Source organism: Bufo bufo, chromosome 2 (assembly GCF_905171765.1).
Source record: "Bufo bufo chromosome 2, aBufBuf1.1, whole genome shotgun sequence".
NCBI classification, from domain to species: domain Eukaryota; kingdom Metazoa; phylum Chordata; class Amphibia; order Anura; family Bufonidae; genus Bufo; species Bufo bufo.
In genome coordinates, this window is record NC_053390.1 from 474,973,249 (window position 1) to 475,001,186 (window position 27,938).

The 27,938-nt window shown below is 49.2% G+C and overlaps 1 protein-coding gene across 4 annotated transcripts in view; it reads right to left on the reverse strand.

Moving 5' to 3' along the window:
* Positions 1-27,938, reverse strand: part of HDGFL2 (HDGF like 2) — a 270,439-nt gene that overhangs the window by 197,235 nt on the left and 45,266 nt on the right. For all 4 annotated transcript variants that reach the window (XM_040417749.1, XM_040417747.1, XM_040417748.1 and 1 more), the window contains exons 3-5: positions 25,731-25,872; positions 8,477-8,608; positions 7,635-7,712 (exon numbers count right to left, since the gene is read on the reverse strand). In XM_040417749.1, the coding sequence (XP_040273683.1) occupies positions 7,635-7,712; positions 8,477-8,608; positions 25,731-25,872 (352 nt within the window). The remainder of the gene's footprint in view (positions 1-7,634; positions 7,713-8,476; positions 8,609-25,730; positions 25,873-27,938) is intronic.

A 27,938-nucleotide genomic window follows, 5' to 3' on the forward strand; every position in this document is an offset into this window, starting at 1 on the left:
CATTCTGGCAGGCTGTTCCTGCAGAGAAAAGCCTGCTGGAATTCTCCTGATCTGGGACTGGCAGATGCAACTGGAATGCCCACCAGCCTCATTAAGTAGAATGGGGTGTGGTGGAGATCCGGCCACATTCTGGCAAAAAATGCTGAGAATCCGCCTAACACAAACTATTTGTCAAGGTTGTTGCAGCCTGTGATTGTGGGAGGGGCGTAGGCTTTATAAGGCCCCCTCCCACGGTCACCCGACTCTGGCGTCATTTCGTGCAACCTACTTTGTTTCGCCAGTCCCGCATGAACAAGGCTCCGGCCAGGTAAGTATGTATGGCCTCCTTCACGCGCCTGATCCTACAGGCCGTCCGGCCTCAAGTAATTCACGTCCCCAATGCGCTCACAACATTGCCGGCAGCTTCGGTTAACGCCGGCCACGGCACCCGCCGTTCAGGCTCGGCATCCCACCCCCAATGCCTTGTTCCCAGGCCCGTCCCGGTTGCCACGGTCGCTCCACTGTTGCCAAGGGGAGGGTGGTCCAGCACCAGCCTCCGCTTCCCGCCTTCCGCCCGCCCTCCATCTGCCAGCGCCTCCCGCCTTCACCGCTCGGTCACTGCTGCCAACACCTAAGTCCTTCCCAAGTCCGGCGCCCCTTGCTACTTTCAATTCTCACCTCGCCCGATGTGCTCCAGGGGCTGCCCGGTCGGCCCCTCCACCGTTCGGAGTCCATGCAAACCTGGTTGTGGAGGCGGGGCCGCGCCTCCTCGTGCACGCCCCCTTCTCTCCGGCACCTGCCTCAAACCAGGCGGTGCCACTCTGCGCATGCTCCCCGGCAGGCATTCAGGAGGAGGTCACAAGTATAGTTAATTCCACAGCACACACCCATTCACGTCAGGGGCCAGCATGATAATTAATATTAAAGAAACAACTCATATAATGTTGTTCTAAAAAAAAAAAAAAAAAAAAAAAAAAAAAAATAATTATGAAAAAAATAAACCCGCCACATGTCTCATAAAAAAAAACAAAAAAAAAACAACACGTTAAAAAAAAAAAAAGCAAAAAACATTATTTCATCTCATCATTGCATAAACGCCGCAATGTCCCCAGTTTACGTTCCAGAGCTACCTTTACGGTTCCTTCTGACAGAGCTATTGTACGCCAACCGTTTTATTACGGAATTTACCTGACCCTTTGTCCATCAAAATCTTCATCTGCAGGTTGGTATTTTTCACATTACTCTAAACAGTCTCCTGCGCGCTCTGGGTACGGTAGTCCAGATACGTCTGCTCGTCCACTTCCACGCCTGCTTCAATGTCACAGCATTCGCTTGTCAGTCGTCTCTCTCCATTTGTTTAGCCGGCCACGTTGGTCACGTTGTCATGCCACTTCACATTCCACTATTCATGTCTCCTGTGTCTCTTACGTCCCAGCCTGCCTTTTGTCATTCAGGCCACGTTTGTCTTCACGTCTCACGCCTGTTTTCGTTATTCAGGCCATGTCTAGTCTTTTCACGTCCCCCTTTGTTTTGTCTCCAGCCACATCTCGGCTCGTTGCATCCATGTATTTAATCCTCATTTGCGTCAGGCCACTCAGTTCCACGCTCGCCCTGGTTTCAATATTCTGGTCAATCTTGTTCACTGGCTATTGGCCCTCCGCTAAAACTGTTACTTTTATCTCAGAAAAAAAAAAAAAAAAAAAAAAAAGCCACGAATCATCAGGACCTGAGGCCTCGGTAGACCAGGTGGAATTTCAAGGTACTGATCCCCTCGTTATTTATATTTATCCGGTTACAAGAATCATCACGTTTTCTTCAGGACGCTACAGCGTCCAGCTGGGGGCAGCAAACGCAACGCACCTCCGGGCGTCAGGCCCTAACATTCAGAGACTACGTCTCGGCCAAAAAAATAAAAATAAATTATTTTTACCTTGTCCTCTCTTTCACAACATGTCACATCGTTCCGAATTAGACGACTCCGCATCCCTTCCGGATTCCCTGGCTTCCAGCCATGCCAGCGTGAGGTCACTCCGAAGCTGGACGATCCCCAAAATTATAGCCGAATTAACCAAACGAGGGATTAGTTACCCAGCTTCGGCCAGGAAGGCAGAGCTTTATCGACTCCTGGTGTCAGAGCCGTCCCACTCCGAAGACCGGGTACCAATCTCAACTATTCAGTTGTCATTGACCCAGCTGCACGCCACAATCAACACCCTAGCCACCTCCGTATCGGACATTCAGACCAGGCTATCGGCAGTAGAATCCAGAGACCCGTCTCCCAGCATCCCTGTCCCTCCTCTCCCGGTTGCTTCCACGTCCCAATCCACATCCTCAGGTAGGGTTCCCGCCTTGTCTGAGGTAGCCCCGTCCCATTTTGTGACAGACACCCTCAAACGAGACATCTTGGAAGGGAAGGACGTCAATTTAGCCGCCATCCTCATTGCCCCCCACGACACGGTTGAGAATAGGACCATAGCCTGCGAGAATGTGTCGATAGTTCTCAGGTCCAGGGATGCCCTATTGAACAGGAAACTGTCCATACCAGAATTTGTCCTGGCCTTCAGCCTGTTCAGGGACATAATCTGCTCCGCCTTCCCCGAAAGGCGCGAGGAGTTGGATTTGTACCTGTACAGGGTCACGGATCTGGGGCACAAGTACGGAGGGTACGCTTTTTACAACTACCACCGCTCCTTCTCGGCCAAAGCCGCGGCGGCCCTCGCCCAGTTCCAACGGGTCACCAATTGGGCATCCCTAGATGTGGAGCTGTTTTGCCGACATTTCGTCGGTCTCAAGGCTCCCGCTTGCGCGTCATGCCAGTCCATTCTGCATGCCTCAGACTGGTGTCCAAACCCCAGCCTTCCATCGTCCCTGCCCAGGTCTGTGGCAGGCTCCTCAGGGTCCCAGCCTAGACACAACTCTGGCACCGACAAGCTGAGTCGACCCATAGTCTTCCTAGGAAACAGTCAGGTATGCAACAACTACAATTTTGCAACCTGCAACTACAACCAATGTAGAGCACTCCACTTCTGCTCCACTTGTTTCAGGGCCCACCCCGTCAGTTTGCCCAAATAGATAGGCCAGGAACAAGTGAGTAGACGTGGTCAACATTGACCTACTAGCTGCACTTCTCCGTGACCATCACAATCCCCACCAGGTTCGCTTCCTCATCAACGGTTTCAAGGAAGGATTCCACACTGGTCTCGTGGCCCTTCCTCAGTCATCTTGGGAAGGCCCCAACTTCAGGTCCGCCATTTCTGATGCCGCTTCGGTGGGTCCTCTGGTCCGGGCGGAGCTGGAGAAGGGTTTTCTCATTGGCCCTTTCTCCAGCATTCCGTTTGATTACTGGAGGATAAACCCTATCGGCATCGTTACCAAAAAATTTTCAAATAAAAAAAAATTATTAATTTACGACCTCTCAGCTCCTCATGGGTCTCACATTCCCAGCCTCAACTCCCTGGTTCCGTCCGAAGAGTTCTCGATGAAGTACTCTTCTCTCAGTGAAGCCATCGCTCTCATCCTCCTGGCAGGCCAGGGGGCTTGGCTGTCCAAAGATGACCTGGCGGACGCTTTCAAGCTGCTGCCCATCAACCCACAACTCTGGAAATTCTATGGCATCAAATGGGACGACTTGTATTACTTCGCCAATCGCCTCACCTTCGGCTCCAAAAGTAGTCCGTGGTTGTTCGACCAGTTCGCCCAGGCCCTCCACTGGGTCCTGGTTAACCATTGCGGGTGCCCCATGGTCATCCACTACCTGGATGACTTTCTCTTAATAGAGCAACCAGACGTTTCACCCTGCAAACTTGATAGCCTACTCCAGGTTTTCGCCAACCTCAACATCCCTGTCGCCCCTACCAAGATCAAAGGACCCTCAACCACCATCACTTCCTCGGCATAGTCTTCGATACCCGCAAGATGGAAGCGAGGTTGCCTGAGGACAAGCTGTCAAAGATCAAGGAGGTAATTTCCAGATTTGTGGGTTGCAGGGTCATCTCAAAGCAGGAACTACAATCCCTGCTAGACATGCTGAACTTCGCCGCCAGGATCATGCCCCAGGGCAAGGCCTTCTTGTCCAGACTCCTGGATCTGCTACCAACTGCCGCAGAGCAGGACTCCCTGATAGTCCTGGACGCACACGCGATGGCGGATCTAGCCATGTGGAATTCCTTCCTGACCCGCTGGAACGGGATCTCCCTATTCGTCCCTCAATGGTGTCCCTCTTCTCCCATGATTTTTTCTGACGCCGCTGCCTCCAGGGGTTTCGCGGCCATCTACAACACCCAGTGGTTTGCGGGCCACTGGCCCCCCGAGATCTCTTCGCTCAGCCAGTACCTCAGATCCTCCCCCCTCCTAGAGATCTACCCAATCGTAGCGGCCGCAAAAGTTTGGGGCAGGCAGTGGGCAAACTCCCTGGTGACATTCATTACGGACAATCAGTCGGTAGTGGATATCATTACCAAAGGTATGTCCAAATCCCGCCACATCATGCCTTTTGTCCGCAAATTAGTTTGGTTCTCCCTACAGCACAACTTCCAAATTTCATGCAGACACATCCAGGGTGTCCAGAACTCCGCGGCTGATGCACTGTCACGCTTTCATTTCAACCATTTCTTCCAGGTCATGCCAGAGGCGGATCCAGCAGGATTGTCCCCTCCGGAGTTCAACACACTACGCATGGACTAGCACAAATCATTTCATCCGCCAAATCCCTTATGCAAAAATCATTATCAGCCAATACAACCAGAAACTACAAAACTGGTTGGAACAGCTTCCAAAAATTTTCACGTCTCGACCCTAGGAGCGGCACAGATAGGACCACCTATTTGATGGCCTTTTAGCTTATTGCCACTATCACCTCAAACTTGGCTACAACTCCATCAGATTGTACATGGCAGGGGTGCAATACTATTCCACCCTCAACCATCCCGGTAGTAAGGCAATATTAGCATCCCCCGCCATCAGGGCCGTCCTTAGGGGAATTCAAAAAACCAGTCTGCCATGCACTCCCACCAGGCAACCAGTCTCAGGGGATCTGTTCAGGAAACTTTCCAATTCCCTACACAGCAACCCTTTCGGGCTCCATCCCAGCACCATCATTAAAGCAGCCATGTATTAAGGTTTCTATGGGTTTTTGCGCCCAGGGGAATTCACAGGTTTCTCTCCAAAATCCAAGGGTCTGACCAAGAGCCAGTTAACTTGGAGACACGACCATTTCATCCTGCTATTACCTTCCACCAAAACGTCGCAAGCAGGGCCCCCAGTCCCAGTCAAGTACTTCAGGCCCTTCAACAAATGGTGCCCAGTCCAGGTGTTCAACCAATTAATCAGCTCCTCGAGTCATTCCTCCCCAGACAGTCCGCTGCTACCCTTCAAGTCCAAGCCCCTCACGACCGCGCAATTCATTTCCCACATTCGCCTTCTAGTCGCTGGCCTAGGTGTCGATCCCAAAACAATTTCAGGTCACTCGTTTCGGATCGGGGTGGCTTCCGCAGCCTCCAAGCATAACGTTCCCAGCCACATCATTCGGAAGATGGGACGTTGGGAATCATCTTGCTTCACCAGGTACATTCCCAATCCGCATCAGGAAATATCAGACGTTTTCCGCAAACTGTCATTGTAATTCACGTACCCTTCAATAAATACAAAATCTACCTTTTGCCTTGCTTTTTGGCCCCTTATAGGCTACCCACGTTTCACGGCTATGGGCACAATCCAGGCCTACTTAGTATATTATACGTTCAGGTTTCCTGGGTTCACTACGACAGCTCCAGTATCCGTAGCCATGACCATAATTGTCAAGGCTGTTGCAGCCTGTGATTGTGGGAGGGGCGTAGACTTTATAAGCCCCCTCCCACGGTCATCCGACGCTGACGTCATTTCATGCCCCACCCTCCCTCCCCTTTTCAAGGGCTTCCTCAGGGTATGCCCCCTTATAGTAGAGTTGTTGCGATACCAAATTTTTGATTCGGTTTCGATACCATGAAAAAGTATTGCGATACTCGATACCATTCGATACCACGCGAAAAAAATAAACAAAAAAAGCCGCGTGCATTCCTCATTTTTAAAAATGGCGAATCGCGCAGTTTTTATTTTATTTTTTCTGTTCCGGCATTCACCACCTAGATTTTTTTTTTATATTTTAATAGTTTGGACTTTTCTGACGTGGCGATGTAATATGTTTATTTATATATTTTATATGTGAAATTGGGAAAAGGGGGGTGATTTATACTTCATATTTTAGTGTTTTTTTTTTTTCACTTTTTATTTAATAACTATTTCCCCCCTTAGGGGCTAGAACCTGGGATCTTTCATCCCTTTTCCTATTCACCCTGATAGATCTCTATCAGGGTGAATAGGACTCCACACTGTCCCTGCTGCTCTGTGCTTTGTGCACACAGCATCAGGGATGTTACCATGGCAACCAGGGCTTCTGTAGCGTCCTGGCTGCCATGGTAACCGATCGGAGCCCCAGGCTTACACAGCTGGGGCTCCGATCAGAAGCTGCCACTGCACCACCAATGAGGGGGAGTGGAGAGGTCCCTGTGGCCACTGCCACCAATGATTTTAATACTGGAGGGTTGAGAGGGGCCGGCGCACTGTGCCACCAATGATTTTAATTGGATGGGGGGGATTGAGGGGGGGGGGCACACTGCACCACCAATGATTTTACCCCTTTATACAGGAGGCGGGTACTAGCAGATCAGCGGCAGTTAACTGCCGCTGATCGCAGCTCCCTGTCAGGGGCAGGGTGCCGGCAATGCGATTCTGCTGCCGGCACCCGCCTCCTGTATGTGTTAAAGACTGACTACTGTATATGAGTCCAGACTTTCACTATTAGGCCACACAGAGCGGCGCCCAGCGATGTCTCAGCACTCACCATTTAGTCCTGGGCGCCGCTCCGTTCGCCCGCAGTGCCCCATTACTGTCTCCTCTCCTGCTCCACATGCTGCTGATTACTATCGGAGCGATGGGAGGAGACATCAGCTTCACTAGTGGGCGTTCCTTCTCCCTGGCTGTAGCGCTGTCCAATCGCAGCGCAGGGAAAAGGAACGCCCACTAGTGAAGCTGATGTCTCCTCCCATCGCTCCGATAGTAATCCTATCATTGGTGGCGCAGTGCGCCCGCCCCTCCTCCGCCCCTCTCTTCTCATCGCCGCCCCTCCTCCACCCCCTCTCTTCTCATTGCCGCCCCTCCTCCGCCCCTCTCTTCTCATTGCCGCCCCTCCTCCGCCCCTCTCTTCTCATTGGTGGCAGCGGCAGCAGCACAGGGGGGAGGGAGGACAGCTTCCTTCTCCCCGTGCTGCTGAGAGAGAACATGAGCGCGCCGATAGCAGCGCGCTCATGTTCAGAGATACTAGACTGCGCAGAAGCGCAGCCCAGTATCGAAAAAACGGAAATCCCGGTATCGTATCGATACCGGGACAAAAGTATCGATTGGGTATCGAAATTTCGATACCCGCAACAACCCTACCTTATAGGCTACCCATGTTTCACGGCTATGGGCACAATCCAGGCCTACTTAGTATATGATACGTTCAGGTTTCCTGGGTTCACTACGACAGCTCCAGTATCCGAAGCCACGACCATAATTTATATTATCAGCAGATAGCATGGCATAATGTTTCCACAATTATATGTAAATTTTTGGTGTAGTACCTTGTCACTGTCAGAATTCTCTGCTTCAGAAGAAGAAACACTATCGGGATCCATTTCGCTGGATGAATGCGGGGGAGACTGTAAAATAAAGCAAACCAACTGTCATTTTCTTGTTTTGTTTTTTCACCTCTGACTTCAAAGAGCCATAACTATTTTTCTAGAGAAATTTCAGTATAAGGGCTTGTTTTTTTTTTCTACAGGACTTTTAAAAGCAACATTTAATGTATACATTATGTGGGAGGGTAATACAAAAAAGGCAATTCCTAAATTTTTTCTGGGTCACAGTATTAACGGTGTTGGAAAAATTACAAAAGTACCATATACTACATCACTTTGTATTGCAGTGTATTGTGCTTTTACCAATATCCTGTTACACTACCTTTGGCAAGTTTAATAGGGGTACAAAGAAAGCAGACCGGGGGGCTTTCACTGGGCCTCTGGCTGCCATGACCACCACTCAGCCAAGAAATTAAGTTATAGCAGATGGTTATAAGCTTCTAGGATTAGAAATTGGTCAATTTCATTGGTGCACTGATTAAAATTAGAAACCTGATTACCCCTAGGGGGGTATACAAAGCAAGTTCACAGACTTTCATGGACTGCATTAAAGTTCCCCTACTCCCAAACACTGCTTACACAAAGGTGTCAGTCACATGCAGCATTATTGTTTCCTGTTAAATATGGAATCTGCATAAGAAGGCTCAGAACGGTCAGGAGAACCTAATATATATTTTTTTATAAAAAAATTTTTTTTTTTCACATTTAAAGAAATACAGGAACAATAGAAGCTTTTGCCTCATACATCGTGTTTCTCAGAATCATACAGACCTGTAAAAACTTACCACTGCAGATTTAGGCTGTTGCTTTTCACCGCTTTCATCTGCACTTGATGAGGAGTCAGAATTAGTTACAGTCAGTTTTTCTACATCACAACCATTCTCATTTGGTGCTTCACTATCCGATGAATTGGTTGACTGAAAAAGAATATATTCTTTTCAATTGTACTATAATATATTCTATTGTATCATAGAACATAGTGCTTTACAGTGACATAACTTATAAACATTACAGCTGACCTATACATTTAAAGTGGTTGGCCCATCTCATACAATGGGGGCATGTCACTAGTATGTGCCTGCAATATCTTATAGCTGCGGGTCCCGCAAAGAGAAGGAGGATGGACCATGTATGTGCGGCCATCAGCTATTCTTTTCTATGGGAATGCTGATATTTACTAAGCGACACACTCAGCTATTGTGGAAAGTCCCCTAGAAACAAATGGGAAGTGCAACAGGCAAGCACGGCCACTGCTCTATTTCTTTCTATGGGGATAATAGAAATATCTGAGCCAGTGATCAGAAACTAATGTAAGGCGGCCGCGCATCTGTCGTCCGCTCTCCACTTTGCGGGCTCCGTTTTAGAGATATGTAGGGTCCGACACCTATCAGACACTGGGGGCATATCCTTACGATATTAACCCAATATATGAGATGACACAACCTCTAATCATTATATTTGCTTCTTAATAAATCCTGTCCCTTCTAAGGACACATCTCATATACCCTAATGCAATGGTGGCAAACCTATGGCACTGGTGCTAGAGGTGGCACTCAGAGCCCTCTATGTGGGCACCCATGCCCTGGAAAAAGTCTAAGGCGTACTAATATGCCTTAGACTTTTCTTGCCATTTATCAGTGCAGGGTGCGCTATGAATGGCACAGGCAGCGCACTGAATGTAGGCAGGCTATTATAGTTAAATGATAAAGTACATGAAAGATATACTCTGCCGGGTCCGCGCTCTCAGCTCGCATGTGCAGTAAAGGGCTGCTGTAGCGCGATCCCGGCTCGTACACTCAGCCGGCTTCAGTCTCACTACTGCGCATGCGCCCGCCAGCCTTACATACTCGCACTCTGTATGAGCAGGAAGAGAAGATGCCGGGCGCGGGCACGAGTATGTAAGGCTGGCGGGCGCATGCGCAGTAGTGAGACTGAAGCCGGCTGAGTGTACGAGCCGGGATCGCGTTACAGCAGCCCTTTACTGCGCATGCGGGCTGAGAGAGCGGTCCCGGCACTGAGATGCGGCGTGTAAATCAAGGCGGCGAGAGGCCGGAAAAGCAGGATTGGAGATGCCTAGGCCGCTGCCCCCTTGACTTCAAGACTGACTTGAAACACGGGGCAGCGGCTGATTAAAAAGGAGACTTTTGTATTACTTACCAGTAAAGTCTCTTTCTCGCTCTTCCTTGGGGGACACAGGAAACCATGGGTATAGCTCTGCTCCCTAGGAGGCGTGACACTAAGTGAAAGCTGTAAGCCCCTCCTCCATCAGCTATACCCTTCAGCCTGGAGAGAGAGACTACCAGTTGCGTGTCCAAGTAGTGAAAGATAACCACCAACCGGAAAAAAAGGAACTGTCAAGCCCCAACGGGGGCAACCAAGCCGGAACCACAACTGTAAACCCAAATGAAGGGCGGGTGCTGTGTCCCCCAAGGAAGAGCGAGAAAGAGACTTTACTGGTAAGTAATACAAAAGTCTCCTTTTCTCGCCCATATTCCTTGGGGGACACAGGAAACCATGGGACGTTCCAGAGCAGTCCCAGAAGGGAGGGACCAGAACAAATTAGACCAACACCGAAGGCATCAATCAACTGCCGCCTGCAACACCAGACGGCCTAAAGCAGCGTCAGCCGACGCATGAGTATGCACCCTGTAGAACTTGGTGAAGGTGTGCAAGGAGGACCAAGTGGCCGCCTTGCAAATCTGCTCCGTAGAAGCCCGATTCCTCTGAGCCCAGGAAGCCCCGACCGCTCTAGTGGAGTGAGCGGTAACACCGAGGGGCGGAACCTTGCCCTTGGCGAGGTAAGCCTCAGTAACAGCCATCTTGACAAAACGGGCGATAGCAACTTTGGATGCCGCCATCCCTCTGCGCGACCCCTCCGGAACCACAAAGAGCGAGTCAGTACGCCTGAAAGAGCTGGTTACCTCCAGGTAAACCTTGAGCGCCCTGACAACGTCCAGGCGATGAAGCTCCCTCTCCCGGGGGTGGGAAGGGGAAGGACACAAGGAGGGGAGAACGATGTCCTCGTTCAGATGAAAGGCGGAGACCACCTTAGGAAGGAAGGAAGGGACCGGACGAAGGACCACCTTGTCCTGGTGGAACACTAGGAAAGGTTCCAGACAGGAGAGTGCAGCCAATTCGGACACCCTCCGAAGAGAGGTGACGGCCACAAGGAAAATAACCTTGCAGGACAAAAGTCGCAAGGAAACCGTCCGCAGAGGCTCGAAAGGAGAAGCCTGGAGCGCTGAGAGAACCAGGTTCAGGTCCCAGGGCGGTACCGGAGGGCGGTACGGGGGAACCGCGTGAGCCACGCCCTGAAGGAAGGTCTTGACAGGACCAAGGGGGGCCAGTGGGCGCTGAAACAAAATGGACAGCGCAGACACCTGACCCTTCAAAGAACTAAGACCCAGACCCTGGGCGAGTCCGCCCTGCAGGAAGGACAAAACAGTGGGGAGAAAAAAGCGGAGCGGAGGAATCCCCAGATCGGCACAGAACCCCAAATAGGTCCTCCAGGTCCTATAATAGATCCTAGAAGAGGACGGCTTGCGGGCACGGATCATGGTGCGGACGACGTCCGCAGAAAAACCCCTACGTGTCAAGACGGTGGTCTCAACAACCACGCCGTCAAACGTAGGGACCTTAAACGCGGGTGGAAGATCGGTCCCTGAGAGAGAAGATCTTCCCTGGCGGGCAGCGGCCAGGGCGCGTCTGCCAGGAGCAGCATGAGGTCGGCATACCAAGACCGGCGGGGCCAGTCCGGAGCGACCAGAATCACCGAGACGCCCTCCGCCGCGATCTTCCGAAGGACCTTGGGCAGGAGTGGGATGGGAGGGAATATGTACGGACGCGCGAAGCCTCGCCAAGGACGAACGAGGGCGTCGGCTCCGCAAGCTCCCGGATCCCTGTCCCTGGACAGATAGGCGGGGACCTTGTGATTGAACTTGGAGGCCATGAGGTCCACGTCCGGCATGCCCCAACGAAGGCAAATGGCCTCGAATACCTCCGGGTGAAGAGACCACTCGCCGGGGTCGACAGTGGTGCGACTGAGGAAGTCCGCCGCCCAATTGTCCACCCCTGGAATAAAAATTGCCGATAGAGCCGGGACGTGGGTTTCCGCCCAACGGAGAATGCTGGTGACCTCCCGCATCGCTGCAGCGCTGCGAGTGCCCCCCTGGTGGTTTATGTATGCCACGGCCGTGGCGTTGTCCGATTGCACACGAACTGGATGACCCTTCAGCAGATGAGTCCAGTGTCGCAGAGACAGAAGGGCCGCTCTCAGCTCCAGGACATTGATCGAGAGTTTGGACTCCGATGGAGACCAAATGCCCTGGACGGATCGGGGAGGAAACACGCCTCCCCAGCCCAAGAGACTGGCATCGGTTGTAACCACCAACCAGTTGAGCGGCAGAAAAGACCTGCCCAGAAGAGGGGACTGTAACCACCAGCGGAGAGATGACCGCACCGGAGGCGATAGATGGAAGGGATGATCCAGAGACTGCGGCGATTTGTCCCAGGAGGAGAGGATCGCCCGTTGGAGAGGGCGGGAGTGAAACTGCGCAAATGGGATCGCCTCGAAGCAGGCAACCATCTGCCCCAAGACCCGCATGCAGAAGCGGAAGGACGGTCGACGGTGGAGAAGGAGACCCCGAATCGCCCGGCGGAGGGTCAATCGTTTTTCCGAGGGAAGACGTACCTCCGCCGCTCCCGTGTCTAAAAGCATTCCCAGGAAGACCAGTTGTCTGGAGGGGGGAAGGGAGGACTTGGGGAAGTTGATGACCCAACCGAACCTCGCCAGAGTCTCTAGAGTGAGATCCACGCTGGCAACCGCTTGAGAAAGGGACGGAGCCTTGATGAGGATATCGTCCAAGTACGGTAGCAGAAAAACACCCCTGGAACGGAGTAAGGCCAAAACCGGGGCCAGGACCTTGGTGAACACCCGGGGGGCTGTTGCCAGCCCAAAGGGAAGGGCGACAAATTGGAAGTGGAGGTCCCCCACGGCGAATCGGAGGAAGCGATGGTGACACCGGGCTACCGGAACATGGAGGTAGGCATCCTGTATATCGATGGAAGACATGAAGTCTCCCCGCTCCAGGGAAGCCACCGCGGAACGGAGGGACTCCATCCGAAACCGTCGAAGGAGGAGAAAACGGTTGAGCTTTTTGAGGTCCAAAATGGGCCGCACCGAACCTCCCTTCTTGGGAACTACAAAGAGGTTCGAATAGAACCCTTGGAACCTTTCCTCTAGAGGAACGGGGGTAATCACCCCTCTGTCCAGTAAGGCTTGAACGGCCGCGGAGAACGCAGCCGCGCTTTTCGGGTCCCGCGGCGGGCGGGAGCGAAAGAACCGATCTGGAGGGAAGGACGCGAATTCGATTTTGTATCCGGAGGACACAATTTCGAGAGCCCAGGCGTCGGAGACGTGAGCCATCCAGACGTCCCTGAAAAGGAGGAGCCGGCCCCCCACCCGGGTGGGTGGGGGCGCGCCTTCAGGCAGAGGACTGCTTTGCTGCGGGTGTGCGGGCAGCCTGCGACACCACGGAGGAGAAATCAGAGTGGATTGGAAAAACTTTTGAGGCCTGCCTGGGTCTGATAAAGGAGACGCTAGCTGCGTCAGAGCTAGGGGGGTCATCTTGCACCTTAAAGGTGTCACGAATATCAGAGATGAGCTGACCCATCGCTGAGGCTAGCTTGGACGGCAGGGCCGAGTCCATTTCCAAATCTGAAACCGCCAATTCACCTTCAGAGAGCGAATCCTTTGGAGAGGAGAGGCTCGTCTGAGTGCGCACGCGTGGCGGGGAGAGGGAGGCATCCGAGGAGGAGGCTCGCTCTACTCTAAAACGCTTCTGAGAGTGCCTAGCTCGGGAAGGGTCACTAAGAGAGGGTGAACCCGCCGCAGCGGCAGAAGCGATGGACCCGGAGGGCGCGACAGTAAGAATGGCGTCCTGCGGGGTAGGCGGCCTGTCTATTAGGCGGCCCACGACCTGAGTGAGGCTTTCCACGGCCTGGGACAGGGATCTAGCCCAGTCAGGCGGGTCAGAGGAAGCAGGGAGCGACACAGCGGGCGACTGAGGCTGCGGTGGAGCTCGGCATGCAGGACAGTGCGGATCAGACTGCCCCCGGGGAAAGGCTTCCCTACAAGCGGTACAGGCATGGTACCAAGGCTTGGCAGCTGCAGAAGGGTCTGACATGGTGGAAGAAAAGTTGCACTTAAAGTGGGAGACCCCAGGTGAAAAAAAAAAAAACGGGGATCACACCCAAGTAACAGTACTGGTGGCACGGATGGGGTTAACAGTCCTACCAGACCCAGATGATGCAAGCGGCAGACAGCAAGGGCAGCAGACTGAAGGGAGGCTGTGGAGGAGAGGCGGCAGGCACAGAGGTGAATAGCTTCAGGATCGGACGGCAGAGAGAGAGAGAGAGCTCCACGCAGCACCTGAGATGTGGAGCCCGACGAACCAGGAAGTAGCGGAGCGCATGTAGAAAGCTCCGCCCCCCCCCCTTGCCGCGCTGAAGGAGAAGCAGAGCCGCACGCGCGCGCGGCAAAATGATTTAACCCCCTAGGTAGATGAAGTGCCGGCCATGAAAAGGTGCCGTTCAAGTAAGCGGCCCTCGCCTGAATCTCCTCATACAGCCGTCCCCCTGACTGCCCTGCCGTTGAAGATGGTAGCCACCCCCCTAAGAACCAGCTTGTCCTGGGTCTGCAACACCAGAACGAAGTCCCCCCCCAAATGATGGCCGGTAAAGTTGCCGGCCCCGATATGCCCATGGGGGAGGGGAGGGAAGGGGGGGGGGGTAGATGGCACGGAGAGATGTAGCAGCGGTGGGAGGGAGGGAAGGGGAGGCTGGAGCAGCCACTCTCACCATACGCTGTCTTCGCCCTCAATCCATCCAGCAGGGTCGCCCCTTCAGCCACTGGCACCGCAGTGGCAGGAAGCCGGGGGAGGGACTTGGCGTGCGGGCGACCCTTGAGCTGGCGGGACGCAGGGGAGCGAGGCTGCCCTGGTCCACCTTGTCTTCTGTGGGGGAGGCGGCAGTGCGGTATTACCGGCACTGGCGCGACTCAACCCCGGGAGAAAACAGAGGGGTCTAGTGCGCCTCTGTTGTCCCTGTAAGTAGAAAAAAACCGAATTAAAAACAACAAATAACGCAAAAATAAAAAATTATAGGAAAACAACCCTGCCTAAGCAGGGAGTGTCTTGCCTCCTTGGACACTAAGCAAAAAACTGGTAGTCTCTCTCTCCAGGCTGAAGGGTATAGCTGATGGAGGAGGGGCTTACAGCTTTCACTTAGTGTCACGCCTCCTAGGGAGCAGAGCTATACCCATGGTTTCCTGTGTCCCCCAAGGAATATGGGCGAGAAACATCGATTTCTCAGTGACGATAAATGCAGGAAAAGGACGAAAAAGTGCTATAGGACACAACTATGTAGCACTATAAGGTACTCTTAACAGCTCAATAGGCGATTTTTTTTGTGACAGGTTCCCTTTAAATTGCTGTGTTGGCACTTTGCTATAAATATGTGGGTTTTGGGCACCCAGTCTGTAAAAGGTTAGCCATAACTGTCCTAATGCATCGGATAAGTTGTAGCTCAGGTTAGGTTATTAACAGATTATAAGGCTGAAAAAAATGGACATCCATCCATCCAGTTCAGCCTGTTATCCTGCAAGCCGATCCAGAGGAAGGCAAACAAAAAAAAAAACATGGGAGGTGGAAGTCTATTTTCTCCAATCAAAATAACCTCTTGGACCAACAATCGCTGCAGAAATCTTATTAGCTATAACCTGTAATATTATGCTCTAGAAATACATCCAGACCCCTCTTGAACTCTTTTAGCGAGTTCACTATCACCACCTCTTCTAGCAGAAAGCTCCATAGTCGCACTGCTCGAGTTACAAGAACCACGATCTTGGTCTTGTTTTAAAACTAGGATTCCCTTACCAGTCAGTCAAGGGGGTATGGGGGTACCGGACTTTAATGGATACTATTTAGCGGTTCATGGGATGAGATGTTTAGAGTGGCTACGCTACAAGGGAGATAGACTTGATATTCAATCTGAGTTGGCTACTAGTCACTCCACATTGCGACCATTACTACACGGAAAATATATCACCGGAGCATCTATTGGAAACCCCATTACTAAAACTACGATCCAAATATGGAAACAAAAACTGATTACTCCCCTACTCACTACTACAATCTCCCCTTTGACTCAACTCAGAGATATTCTACACAATGCACCCCTGCAATTTATACAAACACTCCCTGAGAGGGTGAATACATATACTTCACCAGTGGTGGACTTATTAGATACGTGGGGTACACTGAGCAGCAAGTGGGATAAAGGAGACAATATATCCGCTTTGTCATTTTTACAGAGGTCATAGATAAGGAACTATCTAAAACCGGTTATACCAATAAATAAAACAGACCCAACAAGGTTTGAAAAAAATGGTTCTCCAGAGGCAGGAACCTGTTAAAAAGATCTCTACACTTTACACTATGGAGTAAATCCTGATACTTACTCATTCGAGCCCGAAAATCAATCCGTATATAGAAAGATGGGAATCGGATCTACATTTAGATCTGAATCAAAACTCCATACATAAATGTCTCTCACTCACTCCGAAAATCTCGACTTGTGTGAGACTACAAGAAAATTACTTTAAAATACTAACCAGGTGGTATTACACGCCAGATGTTCTACATAAAATGTACCCTGAGGTCAGTGAAATAAGATGCAACAAGGAAATAGGCAGTTTCTTACACATCTGGTGGCAGTGTGATATAATTAAAAAATATTGGGAACAGATATGTTCAGATGTCACAGAGGTCTGCAAGAATAAGGTTCTGCCCTCTCCACAGATTTGTCTACTGAATTTACTAGACCAGATGAGGTGCTCAGTTTTCACCAAACGTCTCATTACACACCTTCTGGCAGCTGCACGTGTTTTAGTTGCTGTTAAGTGGCGGAAAAATACCCCTCCTTCAATGGAACAATGGGAACTCAGATGTGATGACATATATAGGATGGAGCAGATTGCAGGATGGGAGAATAGACCCCTGTGTTCCAAAAAGTATGGGGCCTTTGGGTGGCTCATAGAGGTTTTCATACCACACAGTGAATTTCTTTCTTTCTTCCTTCTCAGGACGTAAGAGGATGAATAGATTATACTTGTAAAATGTCGAAACATGTGTTGCAATATCCCCCCTCCCCCCTTCCCACCCTTATCTTCCCCATTACCCCCACTATTGTGTTATGATAACGCTTTTACATTTCTGTATGCAAGTGTGAAATCTAATGAAACAAAGATATACAAGATGTCATTAACATCTACATTGACAATTGCAAAAATTCTTTGTTACGTGCTTGCATTTATAAGCCATCTCTGAATAAAAATAGTTTGAACATAAAACTAGGATTCCAAAACTAGGGCAGGCTGTCACTCTATGGCTAAAGATTAATCAGTAAAGGGTTTAAAGGGAGTGTCACCTGTTTTTCACCAATATGACTAAGAGCACTGCCCTAGAAGGAAAAGCACTTCTATTCTGCTGGAAAACAGCTCCCAAGTGCCCAGCTCTGCTGCTGCATGCAAACCAGGCTGAAGAGGGGAGGGCTGCTTTAGTTGCTCATATCTTGGAATTGGTAGCCACTAGAAATCACAGCATTATATCCACTATATCAGAAGATATAGCCGTTAGAAATGGAGTCAGGAGTAAAAGCTGTTTTTACCTTCACTTTCAGCTGGGCACTTAGGAGCTGTTTTCCAGCAGAATAAAAGGGCTTTTCCTGGACATGGAATAAAGGCACAAAGTGCACAGAGGTATGCTTGGGATGTGTATGCAATCTTCTGTGGTACAGTGCTCTTAGTTATATTGATGAAAATTAGGTGGCAGGCTGTTCCGGCGGGTGAACAGCCGGTCGGACCCGTCCTGCCGCTAGTTCACGTGTGCCCCTGGACTGCCGCTCCGTCCCCGTGTGCCCCTGGACTGCCGCTCCGTCCCCATTGACTATAATGGGGGCGGGGGTTGAGTTCCAGCGGCGGGACGGCAGCGCACGGCGAGAGGCAGCCGGACTAAAAGTACTGGATGTGAACTAGCGGCAGGACAGGCTGTTCACTCGCCGGAACAGCCTGCCGGAGTCCCCTGCCGCTAATGTGAAAGTACCCCAAGATGAACTATCATTCAAGTCATCACGCCCACACTCCCTTGCACCTAACTATGCCATTTAATAGCATAACTACCCAAACTGTGTGGTTCCAAAAAGTGTAATGGTAGATTCAGACAAGTGGAAAACTGTGTGCTATGCCAGTCTTGATAGAGCCTGCAATATTGGAGGAGGCATTTAAGAGCCGCAGGACTGGTCATGGATTAAATGCCTCCTCCAGCAGTCTGTGCCACACTAAAATCTACGTAACTCGATGCCGCCATAGATTTCAGTCATTATTTACTCCAGTATTTGATGTAAATAATGATGAATGTACAGAGGCCGACGACCCCACCCTCATACACCCCCTTTTCGTAAACCTGGCAAGGGCAGTGTAAAAATGACAATTGCAACATAATTTTAAAAAACAATGTTTTGGGACTTTTCAAATGCCTGGCATGGGGGAAGGGGGATGGGGGGGGGATGACAAACAATTTACCAATTTTTAAAAATAGTGGGAATTTTTGTTTAAATGTCTGCTTTTACACAAGATCCATTCACACAGCAATATGTATTTTGCGGATCCACGTATCTGCAAAAACCAGCAATGTGCGTTCCGCATTTTGCGGACCGCACATAGCCGGCACTATAATAGAAAATACCTAATCTTGTCCGCAATTGCGGACAAGAATAGGACATGTTCTATTTTCTTCGGGAACGGAATTGCGGACCTGGACAGCACATCGTGTGGCCCCTTAGAAATTAATGGGTCTGCAATTCCGTTCCGCAAAATGAGTTACAGAATTGCGGACGTGTGAATGGAGCCTTTTTTTTAATAGCGTTTATTTAACACTTTTGCATTAAGTACAACAATCCCAAAGTGAAAAGGAACAATCTACATATCCACAATCACCAATATAAGTGAATTTGGTAATGATCAATTGTACAGGTACTTCCTGACAGCAGGAGAGATAAAAAGTAACTTTAATGAATGGATATCTCTGTCATAAGATTGACGCCGGAGCCCACTCACTCAAACGCTTGGGCAGTACAGTCCCCACTCCTAACCCTCCCTCAAGTCGTGCCCTCAGCCTGCACCCATTAGGACCCAAATTTTGTCGAATCGATCCGGTACCCCCCTTGCTGCATATGTCAACTTGTACATCTGAAGGTCCTTATTTATAAAGGTGCAACCACTGGTCCACGGTGGGGCATTTAGGTGGTTTCCAGTTCAAAAGTATGTTCTTTCTCCCATAGAACATTAATAGTCGCAGCAGTTTTCTACTATATTTAGACGGAGTCGCATCGGAAACTAGCCCCAACACACATACCATAGGATCACAAATCCCTGGGAGCCCCAACTTCGCGTTGATGAAATTGCATACCCCCTTCCAATAAACTTGCAATACCGGGCACAGCCAAACCATGTGGAAGAAGGATCCCCTAGCCTCCCCACACCTTCCACAAGCCGGATCCGATATTTGCCGCATATAATAAAGACACAACGGAGTCAAATATATCCTATGCATCCATTTGACTTGAATGAGCTGATCGCGGGCGCTTATAACAGACGTCCTCCACCCCAAGCGCCACTCCTCCAGATGAGAGTCTTCCAACTCAGGGATATCCGCCGACCATCTAATGAAGGATCGCCGAATAGGTGACTCCTGCATCCTTACAATTTCTACATAAAAGGAAGAGATTGGTTTATATGGATGCGCCCTCCTGGCTACCGATTCCAGAGGGCCACACTCCAAGTTCAAAGACAAGGATTTAAATTACGTTTTACAAGCATGTCTCAACTGGAGGTAGCGGTAAAAGCTTGCCCGGGGCAGCAGGAAGTCAGACCGCAAGCTCTCAAAGGAGCGAAACACCCCCTCATGATACAGTTGTGTCAGATACTTAATTCCTTTTCAAGGCCAGAAATCGAAGTCTGAAAGGTGCAAGAGTTCGGGAAGACTTGTATTGCGCCACAGGGGGGTGTATGGAGACCAGGTCTCCCCCGTAGGGTCTTCAATATGTGTCTCCACAAACCTTACCCACGCCTCAATAACCGTTACCATGGCTTCCGTATACTTCCTGGGTCCCAAAGCCCCACCTCCCCTATACACCAGGTTCGTCAGAGCTTCATAGGACCCCACTAGCGCCGCCTCGAGTACTACCGCCGGATTATTGGCATCCGCCCTGATCCACCAGGATGCATACATCAATCGGGTTGCTACATAATAAACGTACATGTCCAGTAGTTGCAATCCCCCTTGCGAATACAAAGCTTTCAGCGTTTTCCTTGCCAACCTTGGGGTTTGATGGTGCCATAGGAAACGGGACATACTTCTGTCCAAGGAGTCGAAATGTGACTTAGGGATCTTTACAGGGGCTGCTCTGTACACATACAATAGCTTGTGTAACAAAACAATCTTAATGATAGATTCTGCCTACAAGGGTTAAAGGGAGATTTTCCCAAGCTTCCAACTTGCGCGTAACGTATTCCATTGTAGGTCTCAAGTTCAATTGGCAAAACTGCCTCGGGTCCTTATGAATACAAATCCCTAGGTAAAGGAAACTGTCCACCACTCTCAGGGGAGACACCGGGGAAATATTTATGCCCTCATCTACATCTATCTTACCCGTAATCCTGAGTACATACCGTATCCATTTAAAATATCTAACAGGGCTTCTAAGGATGGACCAGCTTCAGCCAAGTACACTAACAGGCCATCCGCGTACAGTGACACTTTCTCCTGTACCCCGGCTATCGTCCACCCCTCTATCAGAGAGCTGTTATTGATCAGCTGGGTAAAGGGTTCCATTATAAGGGCAAATAATAACGGCGGGAGAGGACACCCCTGTCTAGTGCCCCTATACAGCCTAAAGGGACGGGAAAGAGATCCATTCACTCTGATACGTGCCGTAGGCGCCTGATATAACAATTGGATCCACTTGATAAAAGAATGAGGGAATCGAAGACAGTACATAGTTTCCCAAATGAAATGCCACTCTACAGAGTCAAAGGCCTTCTCATTATCAAGAGACGCCAGCGTTGTCACGTCTAACCTGCAAGTTTGTAAATAACCTCCTGAGGTTTATATCGGTTGTCTTCCCGGGCATAAAGCCTGATTGGTCCGGGTCAATAATGGATAAGACTACCCCACTCAGTCGCTTGGCTAGAACTTTGGCTAAGATTTTAGCGCCCGTATGCAGAAGGGATATTGGCCTGTACGACGCACACTGGTCCGGAGGCTTCCCAGCCTTGTGAATCACTACGATGGTGGCCTCTCCAAAGGATGATGGCAACCCACCGGATTCATAGGCATAGTTAAAAAGTTAAAGCAAACGTGCAGATTGAAGATCAATATCCAACCTGTACCACTCTACCGGGAAGCCGTCCGGACCGGGTGACTTCCCAGCCGACATATCCTCAATCGCGGCCTTGATCTCCCCTTCATCTATAGGCCTCTCTAAATACGTCTTATCTGTCCTGGCCAAAGGTGTCAGGGGGATAGATTGAAGGTATGATCGCATCTCCTCAGGGGACAAGCTAGTTTTAGAACTATACAAAATCAGTAAAGAATTGAGCAAATTGTTCACATATATCCCCCGGGCGAAATACCTTCAAGCCATCCCCACAAGTAATGTGAGGAACTACAGTCTGTGGCACTTCTGTTCTAGCAAGAAACGCCAGGGCACTTCCGTTTTTATCGCCATCTGAAAACACCAGGCGCCTTTGAAACAGAAGTCTCTTTTGGGTATATTCTGTCAAGTAAAATTCCTCTGTGCTTCATCCCATACTCTACGATTCTCTTCACTAGGATCCTGCGTGTAATTATATTCTTTCTCCACCACTTCCTTTTCCAGCTCAACTCTAGTGGCGCCTAACGCTTTCCTGTGCGAGGCTATCGCGTGGATCAAGGTGCCGCGCAATACCACTTTAAAAGCCTCCCACTCCACTAACGGATCGGCTGAACCCTCATTATTTTCCCAGTATTCTTTCATGCCTTGTTGTGCAGCCCAGGTCACTAGTAAAGCCTTTAGCCATTTGCTATTAAGTCTCCATATTCTTTCAGCAGGAGCAAGTGGCTGCCTTAGGGTTACCATTAAGGGGGCATGGTCAGAGATGCCTCTCGGTAAATATTCTGCCACCGCTAGACAGGATAGCAAGTCTTTACTAAGAAACACTAATTCAATCCGGGAGAGTGCAGCATAGGAGGCAGAGTAGCAGGAATACTGACGATCCCCAGGATGTAAATACCTCCAAACCTCCGTTAGAGCAAACACCTCCGCCCAGGAACTCAATGCGTCACTATGGGTTCCACTGGGGTGAAGCCGATACAGGATCCGGTCAAGGACAGCATTGTAGTCCCCGAACACAATCAGAGGCACGGGGGGCATCGTCTCGCTACTCGTTTCATAATCTCGTCCAATATCTCCCTCTGGAAGGGAAGGGGGGGGGGGGGGGGACGACGACACATAAACCCCTACTATGAGGTAGTCGATGCCTCAGATTGCAGCGTGGAGAATCACAAAACGCCCCAGCATATCAGTCTGGACCGAGTAAGACCGGAATGGAAGGGAGTTCGCCACCAGAATTGACACACCTCTTGCCCTGGTATTATACACAGCATGATATGCTGCTCCCACCCAGGGCCTCTTCAGCGCCAGACGTTTCTGCCCCTGCAGATGTGTCTCCTGCAATATCAGAACATCAGGATTATGGTTCTCTAGGTAAGTAAAGACAAGGGATTGTTTAATTTTGTCATTAAGTCCCCTGACATTCCAGGAGACAAACCGACAGAACGTCATCATGGCGGTAGGGCATTTCTATACCTCAGGAGGACACCGGACCACCCAAGCGATGCACACATACATTCATACCAAACATTCAGAAAAAAGGTGAGAACTTCCCAACATGCCTTAAATCACCAGGCGAAACCCCCCTCCCTGCCCAGATGACCCCAACATATCCGAGCCTAGATACCTAAACTGCAGTAGAACTACTAGTAAGTAGTAAGACGGGAGAGGCCCGTTCTAAACACTGCAGGCCTAGGTAAAAATTAAACTAAACCCAGGTAGCAGAACAATCATGTCAAACCCAGCTCCTCTCTATACCACGACCATCTTCAGCATAAAGCGAGATCCCCAACCCACAAGTCTCAATATACTCAGCCCCTCCGGTCGAGCCAATCAGATGCTTCCTCTCGAGTGGAGAAAAATTTCACTCAATCTCAGTCTTGCACTCTGAGCCGCGCTGGGTACATGATAGCGTAGGCGAATCCTTTCTCTCGCAGCCGGGCCCTCACTGCAGTGAACTGCCTTCGCTGTTTCTGGACCTCTGAAGAAAAGTCCAGGTAGAAGGATATCCAGGTATTATCAAAGTGAATGTCCTTCAAGCGGCGGGCCGCCGCCAACACTGCATCACGGTCCCTATAGTTCAGGACTTTGAAAATGAAAGGACGTGGCGGGGCCCCAGGAGACAAAAGGTCTGGTGGGTATCCTGTAGGCCCGTTCCACCGCAGAATTCACCGAAAGACTGATGGGATCAAGAGCTTGCTTGACAAGGCGCTCCGCAAATTCTTCAGGGGATTGGCCCTCCGCTTTTTCAGGTAGCCCCATAATGCGGATATTATTCCTTCTGTTACGGTTCTCGGCATCCTCCACTTTCGCCATCAGAATCTTGACTTGATTTTGGAGAGTATGCACCGCAGAATCTTCACGCTGTGCCCTATCCTCCACCTCTCCCAACCGCCTCTCCACCTCAGTTGTCCTTTCTCGTATCTTGTCGATGTCGTGTCTGAGGCGAGTAAGGTCTGCCTGGACATGATAAATTTTGACCGTAAGCGCCGTCTTGCAAGTTCTGATGGCCGCCATAATTGCAGAGAGATCCACCGCCGTTCGTTCAGAGGGGGCACCGTCCTCCCGATTCTCCGTCTGACTCAATTTAGACGGAATCGTAGGCCCAGGGGTGCCCGTTTTGCGGCCCATAAGATGTAACAGCCCCTCAGGGATCACTTGTGGTGATTCCACCCTACGAGCAGGCGCCGAATCAAAGAGAGACAAGGGATTTCAGCCGGGACTAGTACAGTGCCCTCCAGCATTCACCCTCTCTCTGGGGGAAGTCGTGCGCCACCAACCACGTCCCTTGCAGCCTATAACTGTTGAGTGCACTCCCCACCAAATCAGAAAACATTGCTGGATCTTAACAAGGTTCCAAGTAGAGCTTCAACATGCAACAAGAAGAAATGAGAGCGAGACCAAATATTTTTTGAGCATTCAATTTACTGAAAATAATGATTAAACTGAAACAGGCTGTTTTTCAGCTGATCAGTGGTTTAGGACCACATGCCTTTAAAAGGCCAAATCTGTGCAAAGATGTGGATTCATTGTCATTTTCTGTCAGGTAGTCACACGTTGTGATGGCAAAGGCAAAAAAGCTCTCCCTTTTTGAACGTGGTCGGGTTGTTGAACTGCATAAGCAGGGTCTCTCACAGCGCGCCATCGCTGCTGAGGTGGGACGCAGTAAGACATTTGGAATTTCTTAAATGATCCTGAGGCTTATGGAACAAAAAAGTCAAGTGGAAGACCCCAAAAAAATGTCATTTAGCACTGAGCCGGAGGATCCAATTGGCTGTCCGTCAAGACACTGGACGATCAGCGACCCAAATTAAGGCCCTTACTGGTGCTGACTGCAGCCCCATAACCATCAGACGGCATCTGAGACTAAAGGGCTTCAAAAACAAAAAACGTCTTCAAAGACCTCGTCTCCTTGAACACCACAGAACTGCTCGTTTGGACTTTGCAAGAGAGCACCAAACATGGGACATTAAAAAGGTGAAAGAGTTTTATTCTCTGATGAGATTTTTTTTTTTACCTTGACCTTGATGGTCCTGCCCTCTCAGATCCCACCTGAGATGTTTTCTACGCGCCACAGTGGAGGGGGCGCCATAATGGTCTGGGGTGCTTTTTCCTTCAGTATAACAATGGAGCTTCAGGAAGTGCAGGGGTGTCAAACGGCTGCTGCCTATGTCCAGATGTTGCAGAGAGCATTCCTCATGACTGAGGGCCCTCGTCTGTGTGGTAACGACTGGGTTTTTCAACAGGACAACGCTACAGTACACAATGCCCGCAGGACAAGGGACTTCTTCCAGGAGAAGAACATCACTCTTTTGGCCCATCCTGCGTGTTCCCCTGATCTAAATCCAATTGAGAACCTTTGGGGATGGATGGCAAGGGAAGTTTACAAAAATGGACAACAGTTCCAGACAGTAGATGGCCTTTATGCAGCTGTCTTCAACACTTGGAGAAATGTTCCCACTCACCTCATGGAAATGCTTGCATCAAGCACGCCGAAACGAATTTTGGAAGTGATGAACAAGAACGGCGGAGCTACTCATTACTGAGTTCATGATTGGAAGGTGGATTTCTGTTTTGAGGGGGGTGTTAGTTTTTTTTGGGAGGTGTGGTCCTAAACTTTTGATCAGCTGAAAAACAGCCTGTTTCAGTTTATTCGTTGTTTTCTTTAAATTTAATGCTCAAAAAATGCTTTGTCTCACTCCCATTTCTTCTGGTTGCATGTTGAAGATCTACTTGGAAACTTGTTAAGATCCAGCCATGCTAAATATGATTTTTTGCCATTTTTCAAGTGGTCTTAAACTTTTGATCAGGACTGTATCTATTTATCCATCTAGCTTCTTTTGCTCTACAACATGCTGCCTAAGGCAAGTCAATGATCCTATTTGGAAGCTTACAGTCCAATAACCATAAGATCACAGAAAGGAAACAAGGCGCTGGAAAGGTGTGGAAGGGAGCATGCAAGAATGCTTTTCTCAGATAGCCCCAGGAGCGTGTTGTAAGTAAAAATTACCATAATGCTGTAACACCCCTTTAAGAAGGATTCATACTTACTGGTGGAGGAAATTTGTAGTTGCCTTCTGGATTATTCTGAATTTCCCAAAGACCTTCATTAAACCCTTTTCTTTTATTGGGTTTGCCATATTTATCCTTGTACTTTTCAAATGGAAAAAGATCCTTTGCTCCCAAAAAAGCACTAGGAGAAAAAAAAAAAAAAGGATAAAACATATTCTGTATGGACACACTTATTACAGGGGTTGTCCAGGGTTTTGACATTCACTGCCTATCTTCAGGATTCCAACGGAGAGTGTCTGCTGGAACCACATAGTTCTGCAAACTGTACAGTGAACAGAGCAGTTTATTGCATCACTGCAATTACCAGCTCCCTCCACTGCACACCGGAAGGAACTGTGTAGTTCCGGTGTCAGAGATACAAGGTAATAGCTCATGAGTGAGGGAGTGGAGTGTATAAGACTCCCAATGGTCTATCCTGAGAACAGGCCATCAATATCAAAATCATGGACAGCCCCTTTGGCTTTATAGCTTTCCAACTAACAAAAGGGACCGAATAATACGTTCCTTTAAAAAGGAATGTATAATCCGAAAATTATATGATATCATTTAAAGGGGTTTTGCAGGGCGGCTGATACTGATGACCTATCCGGAGGCTAGGTCACCAATATCAGATCGACAGGGGTCCGAATTCAAGGTCCCCAGCTGATCGGCTATTTAAGGGTACTTTCACACTAGTGTTTTTGCTCAAGGGGCTCAATATCAAAAATTAAAAAAATATATATCAGTTTTAGGCTACATGCACACGATAGTGTTTTTTTGCGGATCGGATGGTTTCCCATTTATTTCTATGGATTCATTAAAAATGCTGTGGAATAATAATAATAAATAATATTATTATTATTAATATATAATTTATTTTTTCTTCTTCTTTGCAACCGCAAATTTTATATCCCAGCAACCATCCGGCAAAAAACAAACAAACACGATGCGGATGACATACGGATGGCTTCCGTTGGTCATCCGCATTTTTTGCGGACCCACTTAACTTCTATGGGTCCGCAAACCTTTTTTTGCATATATATATATATATATATATATATATATATATATATATTTTTTTTTTTTGTGGATGGTTGCTGGCAAACCTGTATATATAAAATTTGCGGATCGCAAAAAAAAAAATATAAAAAAAAACACACACACACACACACACACACACACACACACACGGATCCGCTATTTGCGGACCACAAAAAACAACTGTCGTGTGCATCTAGCCTTATCCTAATGCATTCTGAATGGAGAGCATTCCGTTCAGGATGCACAAGTTCAGTCCCCATTACGCTTTTTTGGACGGAGAAAATACCGCAGCATGCTGCAGTTTTCTCTCCGGCCAAAAATACTGATCACTTGCCGGCATTAATTTACATTGAAGTGTATTAGATCCGGCATTAAGTGTTCCCGGCAAAACAGATCCGGCTTGTTTGTTAACCTCCACAGCAGCACCGACAGAAGTTTGATCCACCTCAGAAGGGACATAAAACCAAGCCGACGCAGGTAAAAACAAAAACTTAATTAGAACAATTAGCAACGACAGACAAAAAGGTGAAAAAAAATAATAATAATAAAAAACACCCCAGAGCCCTGCGGCTGAAGCCACCTTTTCAATTGTATAGCTTTATAGTAGAGGCGCAAGTCAGGTAGTCCAAACCGCCTTGAGAGCGATCTTTTATCAGCTTGTCGAATACAATTAAGGTTTTTTTACTCTTCCAGGGAAAGGTTATGAAGGTAGTTCTAACTTGCACGAATGACTGCAAAAGGTGGATGGGAACCATTTGCATCAAATATAGGAGCTTTGGGACAATATACTGTATGTTTGTAGAAGGTTTTTACACCCTATCCAAGACACCCATGGCAGTGATAAAGATTGTAACTGAATTCCCAACAATGCTTCCCAGCTCTGGATTCCAAACACACCTCCTGGATTCCTCTGCAGGGCACCAAAGAATCACACCATAGTGAAGTATTTCAGATACAGGTAAAACAACTTGTGGTTTATTATACTCACAAACGAGCCAAAAATATATAGCATATATAAAATCCTGGTGGTAACACTCCGCTGCCCGACCCGGGTTTCGCACCCAAGCTTCGTCAGGGGCGAAAAAGAAATACTTTATAGTAACCTCTTCAGGACACGACATACCGGTACGTCATGTATAGTCCGGATCACCGCCGCCCGGTGATCGG